Source organism: Gopherus evgoodei, chromosome 22, assembly GCF_007399415.2.
Source record: "Gopherus evgoodei ecotype Sinaloan lineage chromosome 22, rGopEvg1_v1.p, whole genome shotgun sequence".
NCBI lineage: Eukaryota > Metazoa > Chordata > Testudines > Testudinidae > Gopherus > Gopherus evgoodei.
The window spans coordinates 4,796,556-4,823,275 of NC_044343.1; the positions used below are offsets into that span (position 1 = coordinate 4,796,556).

At 44.3% G+C, this 26,720-nt stretch overlaps 1 protein-coding gene across 1 annotated transcript in view; it reads right to left on the reverse strand.

The window, feature by feature from the left end:
* The window catches only part of STK11 (serine/threonine kinase 11), a 75,174-nt gene that overhangs the window by 29,662 nt on the left and 18,792 nt on the right, over positions 1–26,720 (reverse strand). The window contains exons 2-6 of the mRNA XM_030540871.1: positions 21,045–21,128; positions 14,812–14,901; positions 12,701–12,833; positions 11,770–11,906; positions 11,141–11,268 (exon numbers count right to left, since the gene is read on the reverse strand). Coding sequence (XP_030396731.1) covers positions 11,141–11,268; positions 11,770–11,906; positions 12,701–12,833; positions 14,812–14,901; positions 21,045–21,128 — 572 coding nt within the window. The remainder of the gene's footprint in view (positions 1–11,140; positions 11,269–11,769; positions 11,907–12,700; positions 12,834–14,811; positions 14,902–21,044; positions 21,129–26,720) is intronic.

Genomic DNA, 26,720 nt, shown 5'->3' on the forward strand with positions numbered 1-26,720 from the left:
CTTCAGCTCCAGGCTCTGGCCACACGTATTTGGGTTCTGTCCCCAAGCCATGGGGCTTCAGACTCTGGCCCCCCACCTCCTCCCCATACAAATCCCCTGCTGCTTCCTCTGACCCCCTCATCCAGGGCTTAACTGATCCCCAGACTTGCTAGGGCTGAGTAAGCCTGCTGTGAAAAGTGATACTTATGTTTGTTAGTATCACTTTTCATAGCAGACTTACTAGCTAGCAATAAATAAATTACAATGATTTGGATGTATATTTGTGCATCTTTATTAGTGTTTCCAAAAGGTAATTAAGTACTTTGGAAAAAAATGAGAGAGTGGCCATCAGCAAGAATTGGTGGCCACACTCTGAGGCCACCAAATAATCTATCCTGAGAACCCCCAGCCTAAGAGCTGGTATTTTCTGCCAGAAACAACAGGCTGAAGTCACGCTACGCCCCGATCCCAAGCGCGTTTTGAGGAGAAGGGCTCACCTTGTTCTATTTGGCGATACCTTCAAAGCTCCATTAGCCTATTATTTCAGCCCCTCTCCAGAAGAGTTCCTGGAAATTTAACCAATTCCTTCTTTCGGTGGTACGTGCAAAGTAGTAGGTTTTACTGGCAAAGATGAAAAATCCATTCAGAACCAGCCCAATGGGCTTTTTAGCCTCACTGAGTTACGTTAGCTCTTCCTCAGGTCTGGGAAACGTACTAAGGGCTTGTACACACTAGCACTTACTTCAGTATAACTTAAGTTGCTCAAGGGCTTGAAAAAGCCACCTCCTGAGCAACACAAGTTACACCGACTTAAGTGCCGATACGGACAGTGCTATGTCAGCGGGGAGGTGGGGTAATTATTCCGAAGGGAGAGCTCTGTCCTGTTGGCACAGAGTGTCTGCACTAGCAAGTGATATATCGGTGCAGCTACCTCGATACAGCTGCACCGCTATTGCGATTCCAGTGTAGACTAGCCCTCAGAGTGTCACACCTAAACCCAAGGTGGAACCGATTGTTTAGCACAAGTAGTTAACATATTTCAAGGGATTATCCAAGGTGAAGTGGCCCATTAACCCCCCTCCAGTCATGGGGGGAAAAGCAGCTGGGGGTTGTGTTGATGGGTTATAGATTGTTGTAATAAGCCATAAATCCGTATCTTGGGGCCGACATCTTTAAGTTGTGTCACTTTCCATGATTATTTTAAAGCTGTTGTGGGGCAGTGCCAGAGATTCACAGTCTTCCTGTGCCTTCAGAAGCAGTGTCTCAGGAAGTCACCAGGTCACTTGTTTCATCTTATCACTGCCATTCCAGGCAACAATGAGGCCCTAGAGAACAGCTCCCCCATGATGCGGAGACAACTCCAAGTTCTTAGCTACCGTCAAACCTGTTATCAGCTCAATATTGGATACAGACTTGATATGGGGACTCTTGCCAAACCTGAGCTTCTTCGGGTGGGTATTTCCCCTTTCTTCTACAATCAGACATGCATATGTTACAGCCCAGAAGCTTTCTCCCTCCCTGTTCATCTTACAAAAGTAGTAATTGGAAAAGCCATTAAACCCCCCCACACACACACACCTAATTAAATATCCTATCAGTAAGATTATTAGATGATCATGTCACGGCTGAACTGCCCATGCTATTTAAAAAAAAATAAAATGATTAGGGAAAAGGCAGATTGTACGCGAGGACCAGAGACACTGAAATCTGATACTGGCTGTCTTATTTTTTTAATGAAATCAGAATAGGGTGACCAAATGTCCTGGTTTTATAGGGACAGTCCCAATTTTGGGGTCTTTTTTTTAATATAGGCTCCACTTACTCCCCACACCCATCCCAATTTTCACATTTGCTGTCTGGTCACCCAAAGCCAGAAGGGGATACGGTCAGCTAAGGCTCTCTCTATAGTGGAGATTTAGGGGGAAAAAAGAACAAAAAAAAACAAAACAAAACAAAGGGACCACCTCATTTCAGGAAGGCGTTTCTGGAGACTGGTCTGTCATCAATTTCAGCAGAATTTTCTGCAAGCCAAACCATGCAAAACTGCACAGGACAGCACATCAAAGATCCCAGAGACAGTGGGCTTGTCTCAAAGCTGCGGTGCTTTTTCAGAGCATCTACGTGTCTGAGACGGTTTTGCTGGGGTGCTGTGGCTTTCGGAAGTAAGCATCTTCAATTCCAGCCTGCTCAGATCTGAATAATGCACAGGCATCAACTCAAAGACTGCTTAGAAAATGCCAGTGCTTGCCAAGAGATTTACAGCCTTTACTAGATGGAACAGGTACAGGAGAGGATGTGGGCAGGCAAAAGAGGAAGTAAGTGTCTAAAACAAGTTATAAAAAAGGGGAATAATAGCACTCATTACAAGCAGCTGTGGCACAATACATTGTTCTCAGACAGGGTACAGAAATTAAAGGAGCAATGAAGGTAACTTGAGCCAAAAAGTCTTATGTTAAAGGGCAAGGACTGTATTTTGGGCAACGCTAGAAGAAGAAAATCTGATCAGTGGAAATTAAAACTCATGGATTAATCTGTACTCATATATAGCAGTTGTGTCGCTAAAGCCCAGCACCGGAGAGAGACTCCATAAAGGCAAAACATCATGTACTATTCACCAGTCAATTCATCTAAAAGTGTCTGCCCACAATAACCACACAGATATTCTCTACCATTTACGGTAAAGATTTCCATTTATTTGGGAGGAGAGATGAAACACTGGAACAGTGAGATTCTTCGGATGGATGCCCAGCTCTCAGACATCTGCTCCAACAGCATTTCAGATGAGTTAAGCGCGCCCATACCCAGGTCATCTCTGATCCCATGCCCAGCACAAAATACAGAACTACAGGTAGCATGAATCCCCTTTCCAATAACGCCAGGGACAACCAGAGCACATAAGACCTTAAATCCATCCTGCCTCCTTGCCACTGATGACCACCAATGCACCTTTATATGGTCCTGGACAAGCACAAAGACCCAGCAGGATGTGGCTGAGTAACTTCAGACAGCCAGGAGCCTCTTCAGGTACATGTTAGTAGGCAAAGAAGGCAACAGCTGTAATTCAAGACTCCTATGTTCTAGCCAGGAGTGCCACACCCTGATGAGGGTGATGACTCATCCAATTCCTCTGTCTGTAAAATGGGAACAATAGTATCTATCTCGGAGGTATTGCAAGGGTGCTCTCTGGAGTACACGCAAAAGTATTAACCCATTAATGCTTAAGGGCCCTTTTTGTGAGGGAGCATGAAGAGAAGAGCACTGCTCCCTCCACCTCCTGGGAACACCTCTAGAATCATCTCTCCTCAAGCACGGGCTCCCCTCCTGCACGCGGTGAGGCCAGCAGAGTCTCTCCAATGACTAACACAGGGATCTGACACCAGCATGTCAACTATGGACTCTTACAGCCCACATTTCTGTTGTATTCAAGCACCTCAACTTCTAATGCATTTACCCTCTCACCACCCTTGTTATGATCATGTCCTTTTTACAGGGGGGGGAACTGAGGCACAAAGAAACTCGCCCAAGATCACACAGGCAGTCAGTGGCTGACCTAGGAATTGAACCCACATCTTCCAAGTGCCAGGCCAGTTCTCTAACCACTGGGCCGACCTTTCTTTGCGGCCTGGCCGTAGAAGCATATTTCAAAAGAGGATTTGGCACACAGAAGATTTTTAAAACCTCATTTTTCTTGCCCAGAAATGAATCTTATTGGGACACAAGTTATGCAATGGTGATGTCAGAGCTTAAGGTCACTTGGGGAGGCTTATACCTTGACGAGCTACCCCCACGGACAATGGGGGCCTACTAGCTCTCCGATTTCCATCAGTGAAAGTATGACAGATTCATTCCCCTCTTGAAAAGCAGCATCCCAACTAACCTGCACTAAAATACTACTATATTACATGCATCTGAGGAAGTGGGTATTCACCCACGAAAGCTCATGCTCCAAAACGTCTGTTAGTCTATAAGGTGCCACAGGATTCTTTGCTGCTAAAATACTACAGTACTGCTCTTGCTAGGACTTTGAAACAGGTCAGTGAAGGGGCTAGAAGCCCCCGAAACTCTTGGCCTTTGGCAATCTTGCCTCCTCTCTGGAAACAAAGGCTGGTAAACACAAGCTCAAGGGGTGAGGGGAAAAACCACAGAACAGCTTGAGCAGCTGCAAAAAAGTAGTCAACAGAAAAACAAAGCTTTAAAAAGCATCTTCTTGTATCTGCTTCCCAACCAACCGGCACCCCGTTCAATGCAGCACTTCCAGCCAGAGAGGAAACAAACATTTTGCAACATACTGTAGCCTTCTTTACGATGAAAGCAGGATGAGTGCTCGTGGCTCTGCTATGTGCTAGAAGAGTCCTCTTGAGGCAATGGAAGGGAGAGTGAGCCAAGCTACGGGTATCTGTGCTGTTCATTCCAAAAGCTATCAGACATGAACTGGCAAGCCTGCAAACAGAGTACACTTAAGCTCAATTTCACAAGCTGCAGAAGATGCAGGAGCATAGCAGGAAATGGGAATTACTGCATAGAAAAATAAAGGCCCGTGGCAAAAATCCTCTGCCTTTGTCACCAGTGATACCCACGAGGGGATGTGGCAATGCTGAACACTTGGATCCCTGCAAGCTGGGTTACACTTTATGCCTTACTACTGCAGTTTGTGATGCCCACGGTACCCCCACACCAAAAGTGGGAAGGGAAACCACAGAGTTAAATCACCTCATATCTATTTAGTACATGGATCCCTATGGAAAGGGAAGGGGCTAAGATGAACTCAAAGGCAATGTTGAGAGGCTCTAGCCAGCTCTCTTGCTGCAGGGAGTAAGCATGTGGAGTGGGAAGGGTGGAAGAAAATTGAAGAGGTCCCCAGGACTTCATCAAGAGGACAGAGGAAGAATGCTTGGTGCAGACAGGCAGTACTGCCTCCTGCACAAAAAGCTTATCTGCTTGAGCAGCTGCCCATTAGGTAGCTTACAGATGCCAGTAACTGAAAACAGAAGGCAGCAGGAGAGGCATCAGCTAGGACAAAGAGAGCAAAGAAAATAGGCTGCCAACCTAAAACAAATCTTTTGAGGTCATGGGACCTCAGGGATCAAGATGCCTCTGCTGTTTAAAAGTACCATAAAGAAAGGCAGGAGATCTCCAAGAGCAATGACAGAACAGATTAAAAGAAAAAGGCAACTAAGCTAGGACAAAGGTTTAGCAGTTATTCAAGCCACATGCTTCAGAGCACAAGTGATTTGCACCTGGACTCAGGAAGAAAATGCCACACCCACCACACTGGAGTTCAATACCAAGGGCACTTGAGAGGCTTAACTGCTGGATGCTTCTGAGGTAGGCATTTGAGATCCAGCTAGTATCAGACTGGACACAAGTCTAGATGGGCCAGTGGCTTTGCTCCAGTTGGTCAATTTTCATGCTCCTATGAGAGGGGCTTCTTTTCTGAGTTAGCATTTGCTGACCAAAATGCCACGTATAGCTCTGGACATCACTCACCAGCACATGTGAACATAACACGAGACATGCGTCAGTCACTAGCTCCAAGCCTTAGACAGTTGCCCCATTAGTCTCAGCAGCATAGCCAAGATGCCAGCTGCGCTGACAGCAATCTAGGAATGCCTTACGTAACTGTTTCTAAAGCTATTACAGCTGATTAATGCTTTGCAAAATACAGGGAAATAAAACTTATTTCACAATCAGTATGGAGCAGAGGAGTTAAAATCGTCTCCAGATTACTTGGATGGTGGGGGTCAGTAACATCCTAGAAAGGAAGATAAATAGGGGCTGTTTGAAACAATGGGGGAAATCATCTCCTCAAAATGCATTAAAAGCTACAACCTATACAGATAGCACCACCTACTGCATCACTACCGAAATGCAGCTCAGAACAGCATGCTTAGGTCACTGAAAATTTCAACATTATTTGGGAGTTTGGAACTCGAACTTTCAGGCCCAGTGAAAGGTGAATGCTCCATCATGTAAGAGATTCAAGTTTGTTTTGTAGATGTCTCTTGCAGCAGATGACCTATCCACACCACAGACACAACCAAGTCTGGGAACCTGGTTACAACACAGTGGGGGTCCCCATGACATGGTTACAATTTGTAGCACTGATGACCACAATTATGAAGTGGTTCAGAAGGCAGTTAAGAGTCCATCTAACTACAACAGTATTGGAACCAGGTCAGAGGGGAACAGTGTTGTAATCCAGTCCTCCGGCTCTGCGGTATTTGTAGTGTGGGCAGGCTTGCAGTGCTCAACTACTAACCCACCCATGCTTTCCTTCTAGGCTACTTCTGGGGTTTGCGCCAGAGGAGCGCAGGCATCCAAGTGTGATCAGAGTTGTGTCTGGGGTTCGATCACTGTTATTCTGCGTCTTTCCCATCACTGACTACTATCAGTGTCTTTTGTATAGTAAGACAGAAGTGATGACAATAAGCCCATCCTATGGAGTGAGTGGTGTCCTGAGACGTTGCTCATTGTATCGTGGTAGCACCCAGAGACCCAGTGCCAGACCAGCACTAGGCACAGGCCATGCTGCTCCTAAGCAGACACCACTGATTCAGCTGCTATATTAACATGCAACTGCTCTCCATGTTGGCATCCCATTTTATGCAGGAGCAAAAATATCAATGATCATCCCAACCCTCAAACAAAGAGGTTACACTCACCTTGTGCAGTAACTGTGGTGCTTCAAAATATGTACCCCCATGGCTGCCCCATTTCAGAGATTTTCTCTTAGCAGTGTCTGTTGGGTCTGTGCTCTATACAACCTTGTGGAACACGCCAAGGGGCTACTGGATTGCATGGGCACACTGCCCTCAGTTCCTTCTCTATCCAAACGTCCAACAAAGAACAGTCCAAAGAGGGGGATGGAGGGTAGGTAGTAGAATACCCATGGGGGACACATCTCAAAGAGCCACATTTACTGACGTCTTCTATGAGTCCCTGTGGGTGCTCCACTTCAAGTGATTCCCAAGCAATATCTCCCACTGGGAGGAGGTAGCTTTGGAATGGAGTCTAAGACCGAAGACAGTACAGCAGGACCAAGTGCTGCATCAGATCTGATGCCATGGACTGAGGCGTAGTGTTTAGAAAAAGTATATGCGGAGGCCCACATAGTATCTTTGCATATCTCAGACACTGGAATGTTCTTGACTAGAGCTGTGGCAGCTGCCTGTGATCTGGTAGAGAGCTATTATCCTTTTGGGGGAGCGGGGCACCAGCTGCATCATAGCAAGCAACGATACGCCCAGAGCTCCAACTCGGAAGTCTCCAAGTAGAGATCATGGACCACGGTCCCATCTACAGAAAAGGCCAATGACCGTGATACATCTAATGTACAAAAGGAGGTTTCTTGCTGAGATTGACGTGGTTTGGAGATAAATATTGGTAGATGAATGGACTGGTTAAGATGAAAATCTGACAGCACTTGAGCTAAGAATTCTAGCTGAGGCTGTAAGGAGACCCTGTCCTTGAAAAATACAGCAAATTGTGGTGCTGTCCAGGCTCCAATCTCCCCAGTCCTGCAAGCCAATGTGATAGGCATTTAAACGGCCGTCTTCACAGATAAATGAAGCAAGGAGCAAGTGGCTATAGGTTCAAATAGAGGTCCCAGGAGTGGAGGTTCCCTAAACCCCTAATAAGTCTAGAGGACGGAGCGAGCAAATATTGAAAACCCTTCTAGTGGGGGATGAAATGCTAGTATCACAACCAGATTAATCCTAATAGAGCTAATTAATAGCCGCTGGATTTGAAGAACACATGGTAATTCAAGAAGGCATAGCCTTGGTGTGTGGCACTGGTTTGCACAGAGCGCATGTGCAGGCCGAACAGACACTGAGAACCCAAAATTTCTGATCAAGCGCTCAAGAGGCACATGCACTCCTTAACAGGGGCACTACTCAATGAACACCACTCTTGCCTCAAATGGTTGGTGCAGTGAGAGACTAGGACTCCCAAGTCCTGCTCCTAGTTCTTCCACTGATTTGCAGTGAGAATATGGGCACATTGCTTTGCCTCAGCTTCCCCACCATTACTCCTGTTTCCTCTTCAGGAAACAGGCCCAGGGAGGCAAAGGGACTTGCTCACATTCACACAGCTAGTCAGTGGCAGAAGTGAGAAGATGAAAAAGCTTTACACAAAGCAGAGATAGTCCCCACAACAGAAGGTCCAAGTATTAATCTCAGAATTTATTTTACATAGAAGCAGTGCTCTAGAAGCAGGAATATCCCACAAGTCAGTGGATTTGAAGCCTGCACACACAACTACTGTTTAAAGTTGATTCCCATCTGACATAACCTTATTCCCAGATTTGGACCTTAGCGTCCAAAATATGGGGGTTAGCATGAAAACCTCCAAGCTTAGTTACCAGCTTGGACCTGGTACTGCTGCCACCACCCAAAAAATTAGAGTGTTTTGGGGCACTCTGGTCCCCCTGAAAAACCTTCCCTGGGACCCCAAGACCCAAATCCCTTGAGTCTCACAACAAAGGGAAATAATCCTATTCCCTTCCCCCCTCCAGGTGCTCCTGGAGAGATGCACAGACACAAGCTCTGTGAAACTACACAGAGTGATTCCCCCTCTCCGTTCCCCCGTCCTGGGAACAAAAAGGACTTTCCTATTCACCCAGAGGAAATGCAAAATCAGGCTAGCCAATTCAACACACACAGACCTCCCCTGATTTCTTCCTCCCACCAATTCCCTGGTGAGTACAGACTCAATTTTCCTGAAGTAAAGAAAAACTCCAACAGGTCTTAAAAGAAAGCTTTATATAAAAAGAAAGAAAAAATACAAATGTTGTCTCTGTATTAAGATGATACAACACAGGGTCAATTGCTTAAAAGAATATTGAATAAACAGCCTTATTCAAAAAGAATACAAATCAAAGCACTTCAGCACTTATATTCATGCAAATACCAAAGAAAAGAAACCATAGAACTTACTATCTGATCTTTTTGTCCTTACACTTAGAAACAGAAGACTAGAAGATAGAACTACTTCTCCAAAGCTCAGAGGAAACAGGCAGACAGACAAAAGACTCAGACACACACTTCCCTCCCCCCAAAGTTGAAAAAATCCGGTTTCCTGATTGGTTCTCTGGTCAGGTGTTTCAGGTGAAAGAGACATTAACCCTTAGCTATCTGTTTATGACACGCCCCCCAAATTGCAGACAGTGGGGAAGCTCACTGGCGGCAATTTCCTTCTAGAACTTGAAAATAAACAGATTAATACAACACATGCACCTTTACATATACTACTAAGTATATAACTAACAGACTTTTACATGTTAAGAACACTTTTTAACTACTGGATTCTGGATTCTGTCTATATCCCGCCGCTGCTACACCATGACATAACCTTATTCCCAGATTCTGGACCTTAGCGTCCAAAATTTGGGGGTTAGCATGAAAACCTCCAAGCTTAGTTACCAGCTTGGACCTGGTACTGCTGCCACCACCCAAAAAATTAGAGTGTTTTGGGGCACTCTGGTCCCCCTGAAAAACCTTCCCTGGGACCCCAAGACCCAAATCCCTTGAGTCTCACAACAAAGGGAAATAATCCTATTCCCTTCCCCCCTCCAGGTGCTCCTGGAGAGATGCACAGACACAAGCTCTGTGAAACTACACAGAGTGATTCCCCCTCTCCGTTCCCCCGTCCTGGGAACAAAAAGGACTTTCCTATTCACCCAGAGGAAATGCAAAATCAGGCTAGCCAATTCAACACACACAGACCTCCCCTGATTTCTTCCTCCCACCAATTCCCTGGTGAGTACAGACTCAATTTTCCTGAAGTAAAGAAAAACTCCAACAGGTCTTAAAAGAAAGCTTTATATAAAAAGAAAGAAAAAATACAAATGTTGTCTCTGTATTAAGATGATACAACACAGGGTCAATTGCTTAAAAGAATATTGAATAAACAGCCTTATTCAAAAAGAATACAAATCAAAGCACTTCAGCACTTATATTCATGCAAATACCAAAGAAAAGAAACCATAGAACTTACTATCTGATCTTTTTGTCCTTACACTTAGAAACAGAAGACTAGAAGATAGAACTACTTCTCCAAAGCTCAGAGGAAACAGGCAGACAGACAAAAGACTCAGACACACACTTCCCTCCCCCCAAAGTTGAAAAAATCCGGTTTCCTGATTGGTTCTCTGGTCAGGTGTTTCAGGTGAAAGAGACATTAACCCTTAGCTATCTGTTTATGACACCATCATTACTTTATCTGTTCTACAGTAGTGCCAGAACCCTCAAACGAGGTTAGGGCTCCATTGTGCAAGATGCTGGACATGCAATAAGAGACCATCTGTGACCACAAAGCTTACTGTCTAAACAGATGACAAAGGGTGGGAGGGGAAACAGAAGCTCACAGAAGGCAAGTATCTTCCTCAAGGTCAACCAGCAGGTCAGTGTCAGAGCTGGGAATGGAACCCTGGTCTCCTACACATTGAACAGTGCTACCCCTCCCCGGTCTCTGTCACAGGAAGCTGCGCTGATGACTATACTGCTCACAAAGTTCTTCCAAAAAAGCTGAGCAGTAGAAGGAAGAGCAGACTCACTCTTCAGGCCTGTATGTTGAGCGCCAAGGAAACCCTAGAGGAGCACAGCAGGACGCAGCTCCTTAGAATTAGTACACTTAATACCAAGTGAAAAGCCACAAAAGACAGTATCATTAACACCCTGTCTCAGGCTCCTAGGAAGGAAGTTCAGAGCAGACACCGAAAAGAAAGCGAGAACAGAAGCTGTGTCCTCAACAGGCACCATTATGCTTATGTCCTGCTTCATAAGGCTTGGGCAAGGATCTTAACTGAACAAGCTTGCTTCAGAAGAGACTAGCATTAAAGTGCTGATGCTGCTTTAAATCCACCCTTTGGTGGGTCGGCCCTCAAGGTTTTAAAATCTCTCTAAATTGGAGTCATAGTATATGACTTGTTGCTATAAAGGAGATGCTTGCAGCCCATTACACAGGATTAGTCTATAGTACCACAGAACATTCAAAACCTTCTCTTAAACTCTGAAAGGGGCAAAGGCTGATAAACAGACTTCTCTACATTCATAGAATGCTTTGAGTGGGGCACTTCTCCATCAGTACTACATCTGCTGGGTATTTGTGGCATCTGCAGTTTTACCTCTTTTCCTTCAGGTCATTTGAAAGAGATGCTCACCTCTAAGTAGGTCTGAGAGCGGAGGACCACAATCCTCTGGAATCGTGTAGTCCCCTTTCCCGATGTTTTCAAATAGCTTATAGATATTATCCCCCTCAAAGGGATAAAGACCCGTTGTAATGTTGTATCTGTAAAATGCAGAAAGAACAGCATGAGAACAACTATACGGAACAAGTTCTAGTCTTCAACAAGCAGATAAGTCAGGAAAACAAGAGAAGCTGGCTGACAGATGCTGACCCGAATGCATTCCCAACTTCTCTCTTGACACAGCTTTCTTTCCGTAGCTTCACACATATACACATGAACCAGAAACTTACCAACCTATTTTTCCTACAAGCTGGGGAGGAAAAAAGACTTTTTTAAGCAAATACTTGTGAGGTGCTCAGATACTGCAACAACAGGAACCCCAAACACATCCGGACAGACAGAGACTGAGAAATGGCTGGCATGGAACTACAAGCAGAGAGACTGGCTCAATTTCTCCAGAACTCTGGGCATTTGCTCCTGGATCTACCCACCATTCGAAAGGGGTGGTAGCCCCAACCACTCACACAGTACCCCCAGCTGCAAGTCCCAGAACAATATTGTGCCCGAAGCAAGTCCCCCAGGGTTCCTGTGCAGGTACTTACAACGTAACCCCTGCTGACCAGATGTCCACTTTAAAGCCTGAAAAGGTATCAAGGCCATTGGCAATTTCTGGCGGCTGGAATGCTGGTGACCCTTGGCTCGTTCTGCACGTATCGTCCTCTGCAAATGGATGCAATGCCTGTGGCAAGAGGCCAACATTTTAGTGACTCTCATGCTACTATCAAACTCTTCAGAGATCAAGGATTATATCCACGATAAAACCTTTACCCTTGTGAGACTCCAGGCGAGTCTTTGTCCATCTCGTGGGTCTAACTACAATATACCACAAATAGTATTGTATTGTACAAGCAGAGCTGGTAGGGTCACCTATAGTGAAGATAGGCTAACACTTCCTAGTCTAAAGAGATCATTTTCAGTTGCTTATAACCTTGCCCGACGAATTGCTTGGAACAAAGTTTTCTACACTGTATGTTTTTCCTAGTCTGATTTTTTAAGTTTCAGGTAAAACAGTTCAACCATTTCAGAGAATGAGATTGTTTTGCCCATGTTAAAAATGTTCTTACAACTCTTTTGTTGAGAAACTCTAGTACCTGGATTCTTGGATGTGCCTTTTGCTGTCCCTGTGAAAAGTCATCTAAACTCAGGCCAATTATCAAACTCTGAAAATCCCAGTTTTCACCTGGTCTAATGTGGAAAAAATAGTATGCAATCATGTAATGAAAGTCTATTGTAACTATAGGTGAACCAATAATGCATAGCACAAGGAGTTGAACTAAAGTGGCACAGGCAACCTCAATTCTGGAATTTCTTAACTTCTGAGTACTTGATTTTTGCAATCATAAAGTTCTTTTGACGTACCTTTTTTGGACACACACACATGCTCATGTCCCTCCAAGTCTCCAGAGTGTATGTCTATAGCCGGTATGCTATAGAGGGAGACGGGAATGGGGTTCACAAGCCACTCTCACATACCTCTGCCACTCCTAAATCAGATATTTTTAGTGTCCCATTGGTTGTTAGCAGGAGGTTCCCCGGTTTTATATCCTTGTGGACAATCCCTTGGCTGTGCAAGTACTCTAAGCCATCTATGAGCTGGCAAAAGTACCTAGAAAAAGTCAGAGGGGAAGAAAAAGATACCGTAAATGATTCAAGTGACTAAAGCTCCATACGCGCTATTGCCAATATGCATAGTGAGGAAGAAGAGCAGTGCTCCAGGACCACATAGGTTGGGCCTACATTAGCTTTTGCTGCTGGGAAACTAGAAATTTAGGTCCATTGTCTGTTTAGCACAGAAGTGACTACCTGCTGCAGTTAGGCATCAAGGCACCCCTCCCCTCCACTCGGGACACTGAATTGCTCTAGATTAAAGCTCTCTTCCCATTCTCTAGATTGTTGCAAGTTCACCGGACTGGCATCACAGTACAGTTGCCAAGAATTGTTTTTGCTTTGAGGCAGCTCAGCAGTGTTTAAACACACACAGTTCCACGTGGTGCGAGCCGTGCTGGACTCCTACCTTCCTTACAAACATTCTTAGCAAACAGCGCCCTGTAGACATTACAGGTTGCACCTCATGGGGTCTCAAAGTGAGACACAGAATTGCGTTCCTTGCCCTTTCATGCAGTGGGTTATCCAAAGCAGAGCACACAAGCAGGTGTCCTTTGATCTGACATCCACAGATGTCAACTCTTTTTAAAGTATATAAAGTGACAGAGCCTATTCACCTTTGCTGCTGGGGTGCACGGGGGAAAATGCACATCCAACCTCCACAGGAACTCTGACCGGTAAGTGCTGCACCGAGGCAGTCCACTTCTGCATCTAAGCACAAACCTGAGGTGGCTTCTCTCAACACGTCGCTATTTTGTTTAAAGTCAAGGTACTGGGCGGAATTACTCGCTGGAAGCTACAAGGTTTGGCAGAAGCAGAACGAGAAAGAAAGGGAAGTATAGGACTGACTGTTAGGAGAGTCTTTAGGAGAGTTCAGGGCAACTGAACTGTGCCTCATTTCAACCCCTACTTCGCCCCATAGCTGACGGTGCAGCAGCACCTGGCAAGGTGCAGACAAGCACTAAATACTCATTAAGTTTTAAGGTTTCCTCAGCTGTGAGCTTCAAGGGAGCATGGAATCTTAGTGTGCCTTCATCAAAATACACAAAACAGCAGATCAGACTGGGTACTGGCCAGATTAAGCATCAGCAAAGATCAGTAATTTCTTCTCTGGTATTTAACCCTATATCTCCCTTCTCAATTCAGAAGACATCAGTCTCATTAGTAAAGTGCCCCAATTTTCCTCATCCTTGGCTGAATGGCTCCAAAGTCTTTCCTTTTTGTTTTCCATACTTGCCAGAGCAGCCTGAGAAGAAAGGATTTCGCTTAGGTTCCAAATGCCCCATTCAGGTTGTGCAGGGCAGGATATTAGAAGTCACACTGTTGCTGCTCTCCATTTTCTATCATACTCCCGTAACACGCCCCCCCCCAATAAAACAAAGCCACCATGAAACAGCAGTAGGATACATTTTACCTGCTGCAAAATCTGGGTCTAACTTATCAGCAAGTTCAGGTTTAATTGATTAGCGATGGGACTTTTATTTCCCTTCTCCAAACTGGAATCTCATTTTCAGAGGAAAACTTGATCACACCAGAAAGTGTTCTGAAGGAATCGACCTCTGTCAGGCCACCAAGATGCAACAGGGACTTCCACTAGGTGCAGCTCGACACCACCCAGCATGGCCTCAACCATCTCTTTGTAGCTGCTAAGGTGCACGCTAGGCAGAGCTTCAGAAAGGGATTAAGGAGGCATTTTCAGGCTAAGGCACCCCCCCCCCCCCCAAAAAAAAAACCCAATCCACAATACAAAAAAAAAAATTTGCTTCCCAGAACCTCCCCCATCCCAGCCACCCATCAGCTTTTAATCTTCTCCATGGATGGTACCTGATGTACTCTTTGCTCATAACAGGTTTGCTTTAAAGTGCAGCCAGCAGCCTAAGTGACAGAGCAGCAGAACATCCACTTGAATTCAAGAGCTATAGCAAGGGTGGGAGAGATTGATGGACACAACGTGGGTTAAGAACTGAAGCTGCACTTACCCGTGAGCCTGAAAGACTGGAAACCTTTTTTCTGGGACACTGTCAAGCATCTCCTGCATCCCACACACACAATATTCCATCACCATATACGTGAAGGCAGAGTTAAGGAAGCACCGACGTTAAATGCTCACCCAGGCAAGCACTGTGTTACGACCACAGTTCCGATTCTGTGCTACTGGAGAGCAGCAGTACAGGTGCTATCCTTGCATGGTACATGCACAGTTCAGCCACAAAACCCATGTTTTGTTGGGTCATCCCATTCTGCCTTTATTAGGACAGTATTTAAAAGGTCGCCAGGGTCCAATTTTGAAGCTGAGGAAAGTATTTCCTCCTTTTGCTGCTTGCCTGTTTAAAGGGAAGGCTCACAGTGGAGGTGGCTCCATGCAACAGTAACATTCCTTAGTTAGGTCTTGAGGCATTCCCAAAGGAATGGCCTCTCCTGCATTTCCCTCGTCCTTTCCCTCCAGTTCTGATCCTAGGGAAGAAGACGTATTATCATCTAACCCTAATACTGGTGGCTATGTCTGATTTTTGCCTCTCTTTTGAGACCAGCACTTTTGATGGGGCCCCATGATTCCTAGAGCACCTTTGGCCATGCTGAAAGACAGCTGGGCTCAGATTAAGAGACACAGAATTTGGGGTGGAGGGGCGGGGAGGATGACGGCATTGTTTTAGGAAGAAACCAAGCATCGTTGCTTTCACCTTATGGCTTTTGTCCAAACCCAGAGACAGGGATATCAGAAACAGGGCTGAGCAACTTTTTCCAGAGTCAAGGTCTGGGTTTCCGTGGGATGATCTTTCCTTTCATTTGCCCCACTGCTCCTTTGATCTCCAGGTCCGGGCACTCACAGGCCAGGGCTGGAGGAGATAAGGCTAATACGTGTCAGGGTTCCTCTTCAGCAATTTCTGTCCAGAATGGCAAATCCCAGGGAATCAATGAGGGAGAGGGGAGTGCAGCTGCCACGGAAGAACCAGTCTCCACCACCTAGTACCCCACAAAATACCCAATGCCTGATGGACAGGAACGGCTAGTAGGAAGTCTTCAGAGAGAAGCAATGGTCCAGATCCCTTTCAACGGGGCATAAAAGTTTGGGGCTGTTGGGTGCTAAATGAAATAAGGCTGGAGATGGCCTTAGAAAGGAACTGCCCATACACCACTGCTTCACATGCTCCCCACCATACGGGGAGAAGGACTCTATCCAGCTAACTCAATTTTCCCCGGCCCAGGAAAGGTGGGCCTTGGCTGACTATTCTTGTGCTGGGCGGATCTCAGTCTTGAGCACGAGCTGCAGGACCTGCATGTTCTCTCTACCAGCCTAGTAGCCACACTAGGATCAAGCAGGATACATGCCGCTGCAGTGCTCATGAGGGGAAAAAAAGCCAAGAATCAAGTGACTCAGCCCCAAAAGCCAGCCAATAAGTGTCTCAAATCCAGGCTAATTAAAGCCCAAAATACACTAGAAATTTCACATTGTAGGGGGTGGTTTAGAAAAGTTTTTGAACCAAAGACCAGGGTGCTCTGCAGTGAAGAGGTCTGTCCACCCTGTCTGCAGCTGCAGAGGCAGAACAAAACTGGCAGGTCTTCACCTGAAGGTGTGTATCCCTAAAGCAGTGAATGACAGGTCTAAAAATCTGCCAGTAGGCTAAAGTCCCAAAGGAAACACTGTGGAGTTCACTATGCTGAAGAAGTTAGAAATCCCAGGACACCTTTCACAGGTCTAGGAGTGGTTATTCCCAATGCCCTGGACAATATTCCCTCTTGAAATAGCAATGTATAAAAATCAGCTATGCAATGAATGTAGTATTCTTCATTTCCTGTCCCAAATTTACAAGGTGGTGCCGTGAGCTGTTTAAAAGCGGCAGCTTATTACCACAGAGGTAGTAGTGTTTCCGGGATGGGAGAAAGCTGCTTTGGGAGCCTCTAGATATTAAAACATCAGGCATTATAAGTGGCTTTTGCCACACAGCCACTTTGACATTTGTTCCTCTCTCCAGCACTAGCTTTGCATTTGTGAGTTACCTAGAGGATAAACAACTGAAGCAACATTCACCTTTTCTTTTCTCCTCTCACCAGACTCTCAGAGGCAAACAGAAAACCCTATAGGTGCTTGCATTAAACCCACAGGTAACCCGAGACATCGAGTGGCTATGCAAGGGCATAGCATCTTTGAGATGCAAACAAGGAAGCAACGTAACTCTGGGAACAGGGGCTCTACGAGTGCAGAGCACTAATTTCACCATTTTTATCACTCCTGGCAGATGTTTTTTGGCCTAGGCGGATTGCCACAGATGCCATGACAATTGTTCTGGGGATACTGACGGCCACAGGAGAGACTGCTTGTTTTAAATGGGATCCTTATGAAGTTGCACTTCTGTAACACTTTCCATCCTAGGATCTCAAAGTACGTTGCAAGCTTACGAAATCAGCAGTACTGCACATCTCATTCAGGGCTTTTTTCCGAGAGAGGGAAACTGCAATAAAGATGATATGTTACTGACCCTCCCAGCAAATCAGTGGCAGAAGTGGGAATAGAAATCAGATCTCAAGTTTCACTCTCTTGTTCTAACCACTGAGGAAGCAACCGGGCTGGCTGCATCAAAGAAGGGAATAAGCGGAAAGACAGTAACTTTCCCACCTTCAAATGAGTAATGCTAAAGCTAGCTCTCACTTCATGGGAGTCTCCCAGAGTGAACTCCAGCTATTGTTCCTTTCTAGAAAGGACAATCTACTCCCAGTTTAACTAGCTACCAGACTGTACCTTCTTTTCATCCCTCCCCCCTTACCTGGAGCTGATCCTTCTCTGGCTGACTAACTAGATTAGAACCCAGACATCATTCAGGCTGGAAGGTTTTACTGCGTATATCTATTACAGGCAACCATGAAAAGGCTGAAGATCTCATTTCTTCCACTCAGTAGGGCTCTCCTCCCACACACAGTTGCATTTATTGATAATAGAAGTCATCAGGAGAGGGTGCCAGCCAGGAGTTTACTTATTAAATTGGGTTTATTTTCTGCTTGAATGAGGCTCTCCATTCATCTCCAGTGCTGTCCTCCCATCAACAGCAGATCTGCTCAATGGTGTGTTAAATGCCAAAGTCTTTTTTTAATCCATTCATCATAGCCTTCCCGGTACCAAAAATCAATGAAACCTGTGACCAGCCAAGCAACTTGTTAAATGGTATAGTGCCAAGCTTAAGCATGGCTGAAGTGCACATTTCACTTCTTCCACCTTAGTGACCCCAAAGATGAGTGACACTGGCAAAGCCATGGTGGAGCAGAGGTTCAAAGTAAGTCTCTGCTGCTCTTCTGGAAACTCACTTTTCAATGCCGAAAGCTTTCGCTTCAAGAGACAAAGATGGTCTTTTATAATGGCAGGGGGGAGGTGAGGGAAGGAGGAAAGAGATACCAAGAGTTGCTCAAATTCTTAAAAAGATTATTCTGATGGATAATGTTTGTAGGTATCACATCTAACTTAAATCACTCCCTCCCTTCAATCCAGTTTCCCAAAACCTCCAAAACCATGATGAGGCTTTGTTCACATGAGCTGAGCCACCACCACGTTCAGACAGTTTGTTCTAGAACAACAATTTCCTTGACCTGAGCGATCCCCCCATCCGACTGCAGTCAGAGAACCATGCTAGAACCCTGCTAGCAACAGCCATGGATAAAACGTGACTATGACCTGGTCTACACCTAAAAAGTAGATCGGCCTAGCTAGATCCCTCAGGACTGTGAAAAACTTTGCTCTCTGACCACGTGAGTTAGGTCAACTGAACCCCCTTGATGTAGGCACAGCTAGGTCAAAAAAATAATTCTTCCACTGACCTAGCTGCTGTCTCTTGGAGATGTGGATTAACTACATCGACAGAAAAAACCCTCCCACCAGTGTAGGAAGCATCTACACTGTATCGTGAGGCTGTGCTACTACAGCATTTGTAAAGCAGATCTAGCATACCTGTCATGATGCTAATTCCCTTGTGGACAGGCCTTAGTAGGTCTTGCTGTAATGTGGACCTTTGGAGGCTGTCTACACTGGGAAAATTTTATAACTGGTTTTAAAATTAGTTCAGCTACTTATCTGGTTAGTTCACAGTAAAATCCTAAGTAGAGAAAAGGCACATGTACTGTTTACTGGAAGGTATCTAGGAGAGGCTAGCACTATACCCCCATCCATGGCTGACCTTGCTTAACTTATACCCCAGTAAAACTTAAGTGCTTTCTCTCCACTGTGTTTTCACAGTGGGATAGCTAATCCATGTTAGTTATCCTGTGATAAACACATGCCTTTGCCAGTGGAGACTTTACTTCTCCAGTGTAAAGACCCTACCTGCGACATGAAACTTTGCCCAATGGCTGCCCTTGCTTAGTCTCTCAATGTAGCTGTCTACACATGGAGAGTAAGCAGGCATGAGAATAAACTCAGAAGCCTCACAGGAATTTAGAAATGGGAGAAAAGCAAATCCAGTGGACTGAACAAAAATAAGGCAGTTGGAGCTTGGAAATTAAACAGTCGATTCCAGTGTTACCCAAGAGCATAGTGCTGGTGGAGAGAGGTTTTCAAAGTTTATTAGGGAACAGAGAAGAAGGAAAGCAAAGGGGGAATAAAATCACCCTCTCTGGCTTTGCTTATTGACACAGGCATTTCTGAATGACAGTTATAAGCTGTCAACACCTTTTACAAACACACGAGGTCTCCCTTGGGCTCTTTTTCCCTTCTCATTCAGAATTTCAGCTTATTAAATTAAATGGCCGCTTTCTATGGACACTAATTGAATTATACAAAAGTAACTGACCAAAGAGATCATAATAAGGGCAAAAGTTGTGATGCAGTTTTTAATACTAATGACTTGGTTGCAAAGGCTTCAATCTAATTAAGTGCAGGATTAAATTAGCTGGCTACTGATGTACTGTAAAAGGGAGCACTCTGTATGTAGAAGCCACTGTTGAAAATAAAAGCAACCATTTGACATGGAAGACAACAATGATTCGCCTCAATAAGGTCAAATTGGTTTAAGTTAAAAGGCACTTTGCTAGAGTGTAGCAGCCTCATTAGGAACTGTCTGGCTGCTCATTTTGTTTTGGTCTCTTTTTCAAAGTAAAAGACCAACATATTTAATTAGTTAACGTTTTCGCAGTGCATTGAGGATGCAGCAGGCCATGGAAGTCACAACCCACAGCTCGGTTTCAAAACCAGAATGGTTTGGTCTTGAAAAGTCAGGGTGCAAGTTTTGTAGGAGTGGTACGTTTCCCATCTCTTGTGTCTATTATCAGGTTTAGTCTGTTTAAAGCTTTGTCTACACTGTGCACCTTACAGTGGCCCAGCTGTGCGGCTCCAGCCGTGTCACTGTAAAGTACGTAGTGTAGCTGCTCTTTGTTGGCGAGAGCTGTCCTGCTGACAAAATAAAACCATCTCCAACAAGGAGCAGTAGCTTTGTTGGCGGGAGAGTGCCTCCCGCTGACAAAGCAATGTCCACACTGGTGCTTTTTGCTGGTAAAACATTTGTTGGTCACCGGGGTGTTTTTTTCACACCCTTGACCAACAAAAGTGCAGTGCAGACATAGCCTAAAGCAGCGTCAAAGGACGTTCAAGGGATCTGCAAAAAACACAAGGTGGCTTTAATCAGTCTGGGAGCTAGTTCTGACTGACTGCCTCTAGAGAAGGACTCCAGAATTCAGTAGTACACACTCCTGCACAAGGAAGGCAGAAGTGCTGACAGGCATCTGTACTCTAGAGAACAACTGGATGATTTTATAAAAAGGAAAGAACCCCACACCTGAGGCCATGAGGGAACAGCTTTACAAAAAGAAATTACTCCATTTTGCTGCACACACAGGGATCTGTTTTCAAAGAGGAAGGTACTGTTAGTTAACAAAAAGGGCAGGAGGTTGGGAACTAGGACATCTAGCTTCTATTTCCAGCTCTGATTTACTGTGTGACTGTCAACAAGTTCCAGTCTTTGTGCTCCATCTGTAGACAATACTTCTACTTGACAGGAAACGTGGAGAATGTGAGCAAATGTCCTTGGATGGAAAGTGCTACTGAGATGCAGAATGTTTGTTAATACTAGTGAATAATTTCAAGCCCAGGAAATACTCAAATGGGTGTTAACTAACTAAAGCAGAATCCTTTAGAGACACAACATCAAAGCTATGAGGATTTAGAACTATCACAATCTAAGTAACAAGCATTAAAACCTTCATATCAACACCTGAGTGAAAATCAAAAGGATATATTTTCTGCTTCTCTTCATTATATAACACGTCTACCAGCTGGATGACATTTTTGTGTCGTAATCGTCGCAGGAGCTGAATTTCCCTAGAGGAAGAAAGAAAAATAAATAAATGTATTTCCCTATTGAGTGAAAATGATATATATATTTTTAGAGTTGCTTGAATTGTAAAAGTAGCTTTACACCATGCTAATCCCAGCTGCTTCATCCAAGATTAGCAAAAAATTTTGTTTGACAGAGAACTTTGAGCTTGTTTTTTGGGTTTTTTCACCCAGGGTTAGAACCTAAATGTGTGTGTTAATTGACTAGAATCAAAGGCAGGCGTCCTTTTCAGTTGTTGTAGCCTGGCCACTCAATACTCCTGCTACAGGCATTCTAGTTCACCAGTGCACAAAAACAGAACTATTCCCAAGGAACAACTGCAGCTGCCCCGGTGCACCAAAATCCAGAAACTCCACGAGTGCAAGCTCCAAAGCTTAGTGTAGTGGCTGGACCTGGCTTGACCTTAAAACACCAATAATAGAATTCTGTTTAGCTGTAAATGCGATAGAAAAACAGTCAGTTGCAGACATATGCTGCTTTCTTCTACATTTAAATAGCACAGTCACTCATTAGAAGTTGGGAACCCAGATTCCAGCCCCACCTTTGGCTGGGTTTCAAAATATAGAAACTCACCACCACCACCACAAATGTTGTACCACATCACCCATCCCATGCAAAAAGAGCCACATTGCATACACCTGACCACCCATAGTCCCATACTTTCTTCACAAACCTTGGAGAGGAATTAAAACAAAGCCTGAGGGAATGACAAGTAATACGTTGAAGAGCTGACCCTGCCCAGTACCTATATATTCCAAAACTTTCAGTTACAAGTCAAATGATTGATTCAATTTTGATAAACATTTAGCTTTCTTTGCAGATGTAAAAGAAAACTCTAGTCATGCAACTTCACCCTGCTACTAGATCTAACAACAGATCAATCAGGTGCTTCTAGGGAAGGAATTCTGACCTGAGGAGGGGCATTGTCAAGATAAATCCTAGGTTTAAAATAAGCTTGTGTTACTAAACACCAGAGTTCATTAAAACAGATTTTTTTTTAAAATCTCATTTACTTTCACCATCTATTGTTATGTATTAACTTTCAATTTCCACACACAGAGTAGTCCAGATTTTGGTCTAAGTAACTCCTGCAAGCTGTAAAGCTATAGCTAAGTGCAAAAAAGTTAACTTGCTTAGGCAGGATCATGTGCAAAGATGGAGATCGGCATGACTGAGGGCAAGACACCACCTGTTTGGGCCTCAGTTATCCCCTCCCCTCTTCTGAAAAACTAAGATAATACTTTAGAGTGCTTTAATATTTACAGACGGCGTTTTACACAGCATACTCCAAGTATGTGCATTGTTTCTAGGTAGTTTCTCTTGCATCACATGCACTAGTCCAATGCTGTTGTGTTTGGCTCCCAACATAGCAAGAGGATGTCTAATTGAGATTAAGGAAACGGTGGAATTGTTCACAAGATCCAGTTGTGCTGGCACACAGCGTTGGGATGAACTGCAGCATCTGTCAACCTAAAGGCTCATTTTTCATTGCAATTTTCTTTCCAGGGTACATCTGTTAGCCAGGGTATCCATCAAGTTTGGCTAGGCTTATTTCACTCAATGTTTTACAGAGAAACACCGAGGGGAGGTCCTCTCCCCATTTGTCAAGTAAGGAACAGCTGAGCAACTGCAAGCTCAATAACAGGAAGCACAATCTAATGCTGTGTCATCCCACATAGGAAGCTGATGAGAGGGTTCCACTGGCATGTCATCCTAGATAGAACACTGCTTGCTAGCAAAGGAGGACAGCGCACAGGGACATCCACGTCCTGCAGACTGCTTGCCTTTACAGGATATGTCTTTCTCCAACCAGTGACTACATATGGACACTGCATCCTTTCCAGTCAATAGTTCAGGGTAGAAGTCACAAAACTACCCTGAATTCTATAATATGCAGGAAGCAGCTTCATGGAGTTTTTCCCCAGATCAAGCACTCTTGCTAGAAATGCTAGAAGGCTAGAATTCACAGCAGGCCTCTGCATCTGAGCCCCTAGAGATGGGCCATGAATTTTACATAACATCTACCAAACTGTTTGGATGCCCAGTTCTAATAAAACTTTTATCTCTGCACTTCATGATTCTGAATGTATGAACACCATCATCTGTGGTTACATGAGCTAGGATAACATTGCTAGGGCTATCAATGCATTTATCAGCAGCAAGAGAAGCAACAAATACAACTGTGCTGTGTCACAGCATAAGGCAACACTGCATAATTAGGTGCATTACTCCATTTGATGCATTCTACATCAGGCACTGTAACAAACAGAATAATAGACTAGATTGACCATCATTCTGTTTCAGGGGAACAATTTTTATGTTCCTCATTTAAGTGAGCATCAACTTGAAATCTAGTGTTTTCCAAAAGGAGTTAAAAAACCAATTCCAAGTCCTATGCCTTACCTTAATTCCTATGGTCAATTGCTGTTTTATAGTCACTTTTAAGACTACTCTTTCCTTGTTCATCATTCACACAAGGCTTCCACAAAACACAGGAAACTAATCAACTGACTGCATGATTTCAGGCAGATGCCAAAAATCAACTAAAGAAATTCAGTCTCATAAAATTTAAGGCCAGAAAGGACCAATTAGATCATCTAGTCTGACCTCCTAACACAAGATCAAACTGGAGTAAGATATTTTCCCCTCTAATATGAGAGAGAGAGAGAGAGAGAAACAGCGAAGATCACTGTAACAGTAAATAAAACAAAATTTCAAAATGCAGGGATGACTACGGAGTGTCCTATAAGGTGTCTTGACAAAACAAGAATACTCCATTAGGAAGTTATACAGTACCGAGCGCAACATGAGATAAATCATTTGCAAATAAACATTCTATACTTCAGAGCAAGATGTCAGCACCTCCACAGCATCCTTCCCAGTCACTGCCGAGGGTACTCACATGCACTGAATACATGGGGAAGGGATGAGGACTTGTTATGTCAACTCAAGCTTTTATTGGTTACTATTCCACATGAGAATTAGTCAAGGAATGTTAATTATGCAAAGAGAAAGCTTACATATGCTGCCGCTCTTCCTGGAGTGGTTATTCAAGGAGAAACAAGCAATCAAGGCTGCGTCTATAAAGGAAATCTATAGTTCTTCTGCATTACCGTAATTCATTCCCCATCTCCCTCCTTGCTTTAACACAGGAGAGTCAGTTATCAATGGTGCCTTGAGACTGAGCAACATCACCACTGTCCAAGTGCATTACATCTCACACCGCGCATTGGATCCATACCCATACATGGGAAGACAGATATTTCAGACTGCCGGGGGAGTAGTGAATCACAACATCACTGCAGCAGCCCAGCAAGAGTTGTTTAGTGTTCAGATTGTTCCAGGGGTCTCCACTGGACTGGAATCACATCCTTCACCTGTTACTATCTATGTACTGAAACTGCAGATTCAAGAATTAGGTACAGGTGGATTGTGTTGAATAAAAATCTAAATTCCTCTTATGAAACAGAAAACTAATCTGGCTCGGCTGAAGTTTCGATTTGTTCCAAATTAATGTCAAACATTCAGATGAGTTTAAAGTGTTTAAAATGTAGTATTTTTTGCAATAGGACGCTGGTATCTCAAGCCCTAATTTTAGTTTCTGAAGACAAAGATTTTTTAACAAAAACATTAAATGGCTAAGTTTGTTTTTTTTTAAAGTAGGTTTGTTTCCATTCAGACATAACCCTCCCTGCGGGTAGCATTTGCAGCCCACACAGGGAAACTATTGTGTTAACACAGGAGGGTCTGAAAAGTGAAACCAACTAGAAACAGAGTGAATCTGACTGACCTATTTTCAATAGCCACAGCAAGTGAAGCACAACAGAAGATATGTACGATTTTTTAATGTAAATACATGGGAAATTGTTTTAGAAGTCTAAAAAAAACAGAGCAAGAAGATTGCATTCAAATTCAGTTTTCACAAGCTACAGGGTTAGACAGGAAGCAGAACTTTTAGCCTCAGGCAGAATCTGACACTCCCTTTCAATCAAAATATTTTCCCCATATTAGAATATAATCCATGTGGCTTGGCTTTTGTACGCCAAGTACACATTTAAAAAAACAGTTGTCAGCATAACCAGGAAGGCAAATACAACTTCAAGTCCTTGGGTTTCTTTTCTTTTATGCTGTAGAGTTATGTGCAGAGTTCTTATTACAAGCAATATGCTAAGATAGCAAATGCTCAACAGCCACAGGCTTTCGGTGCTCCAGAACTGCATAACTATCTGCAGAGGACGGCTAGACATTTCTCAGAAGTAGGAGATAATCCACCCCCTCTCCACAGCAGTAGCACCAGCAAAATATCCTTGGGTGCCTCTCCCTGCCCTCTTATCAAGTGGATACTAGTTAGAGATGGACTCATGGGACTGCATCAGTGACCCCCGCCTCCACCCATTTCTACCCTATTCTATCTTTTGCTCCCTAAAACCAGCAGAGGGGAGGGGGCTTTGTGCAGGCAGCTTGCTGTGCAAAAGGTTTAACCTCCAATCACCCAGTAGCAACACCTGCTGGCAGATAAGCTGTGGCTTTAACAGTGCTTTGAAAAGGTCCAACAGCTCCAAGCCCAGAAAAAAAGGTGTTACAAGCGAAACAGACATATGGAAAGTAGGGGAATAAAGTGAACAGTAAAGCCTATCTAAAGAGCCTCAAGGTTAGCCTGGATTCTGTCTGGAAAGAACAGTTGTTCTGCTAACAAGTGGAACTAAAGCTATTATTCTATTCCACATTCCCCAGGTTCATGGAGCATCATCTTCTCTGACAGGGGGAGCCAGCCACCCATGTCTCCACTGTGCATGGGCTATTACAGTTCACAAAGTGGACTTGTACACTGAACCAGTTTTCAGCACAAAGGGATTTAAAATGTACCATTCAGGAAATGCCATGTAAACTAGATACAGTACTTCGAGAAGAGGAGCAGCCCACTTCTTTCTGGTGTTTTCACTGGACTACAAAGGGGACCCCCTAAGTTGGGCTAAGGGCTCCACAGGCAACTTGCTAGGAAGCAGAGAGCCAGATCCAAGCTGCAGTGTGACAGTCACCCTGGGAAGAGGTGCTGCCTGGGAGGAGTAGAGAATGGGACGCCAAGTACAGCACTGCATGCTGGGATATGGCATTGCAAACCACACCTCCATAGCCACATCACAGGTTTCCATGGCCTCTTATTTTAAATGGGCAAGTTTTAGTTTGGCCACTTATGGCTGAAGTAAACTACCAGCTGAACAGAAGTACCACAAGTTCCACCCAATCTAACTGTATAGCTAATGTCAATGAGCCTCTTCTGGAGTGATCCAATGAAGCCAATGAGTTAAATGTAACAATTCAAGCTCCAAATCTAGAGCATGGGGCGTTGATTTGTGTTTTTCCACCCAAACTAGATGACAAAGTTATGCAAAATGACGTTTGCCTTCTCTAGAAGAAAATAAGCTTTTCCATTTTTGGATATTCCGCTGCCATCTGCTAGTGAACATTTCCGGTGAACCTGCACAAAGGCCCACAATATGCCACAAATTCTAAAAAGGAAAGCAAATCTGCAATAAATTGGAACTGACACAAAGATGACATTATCCTCCCGTGCA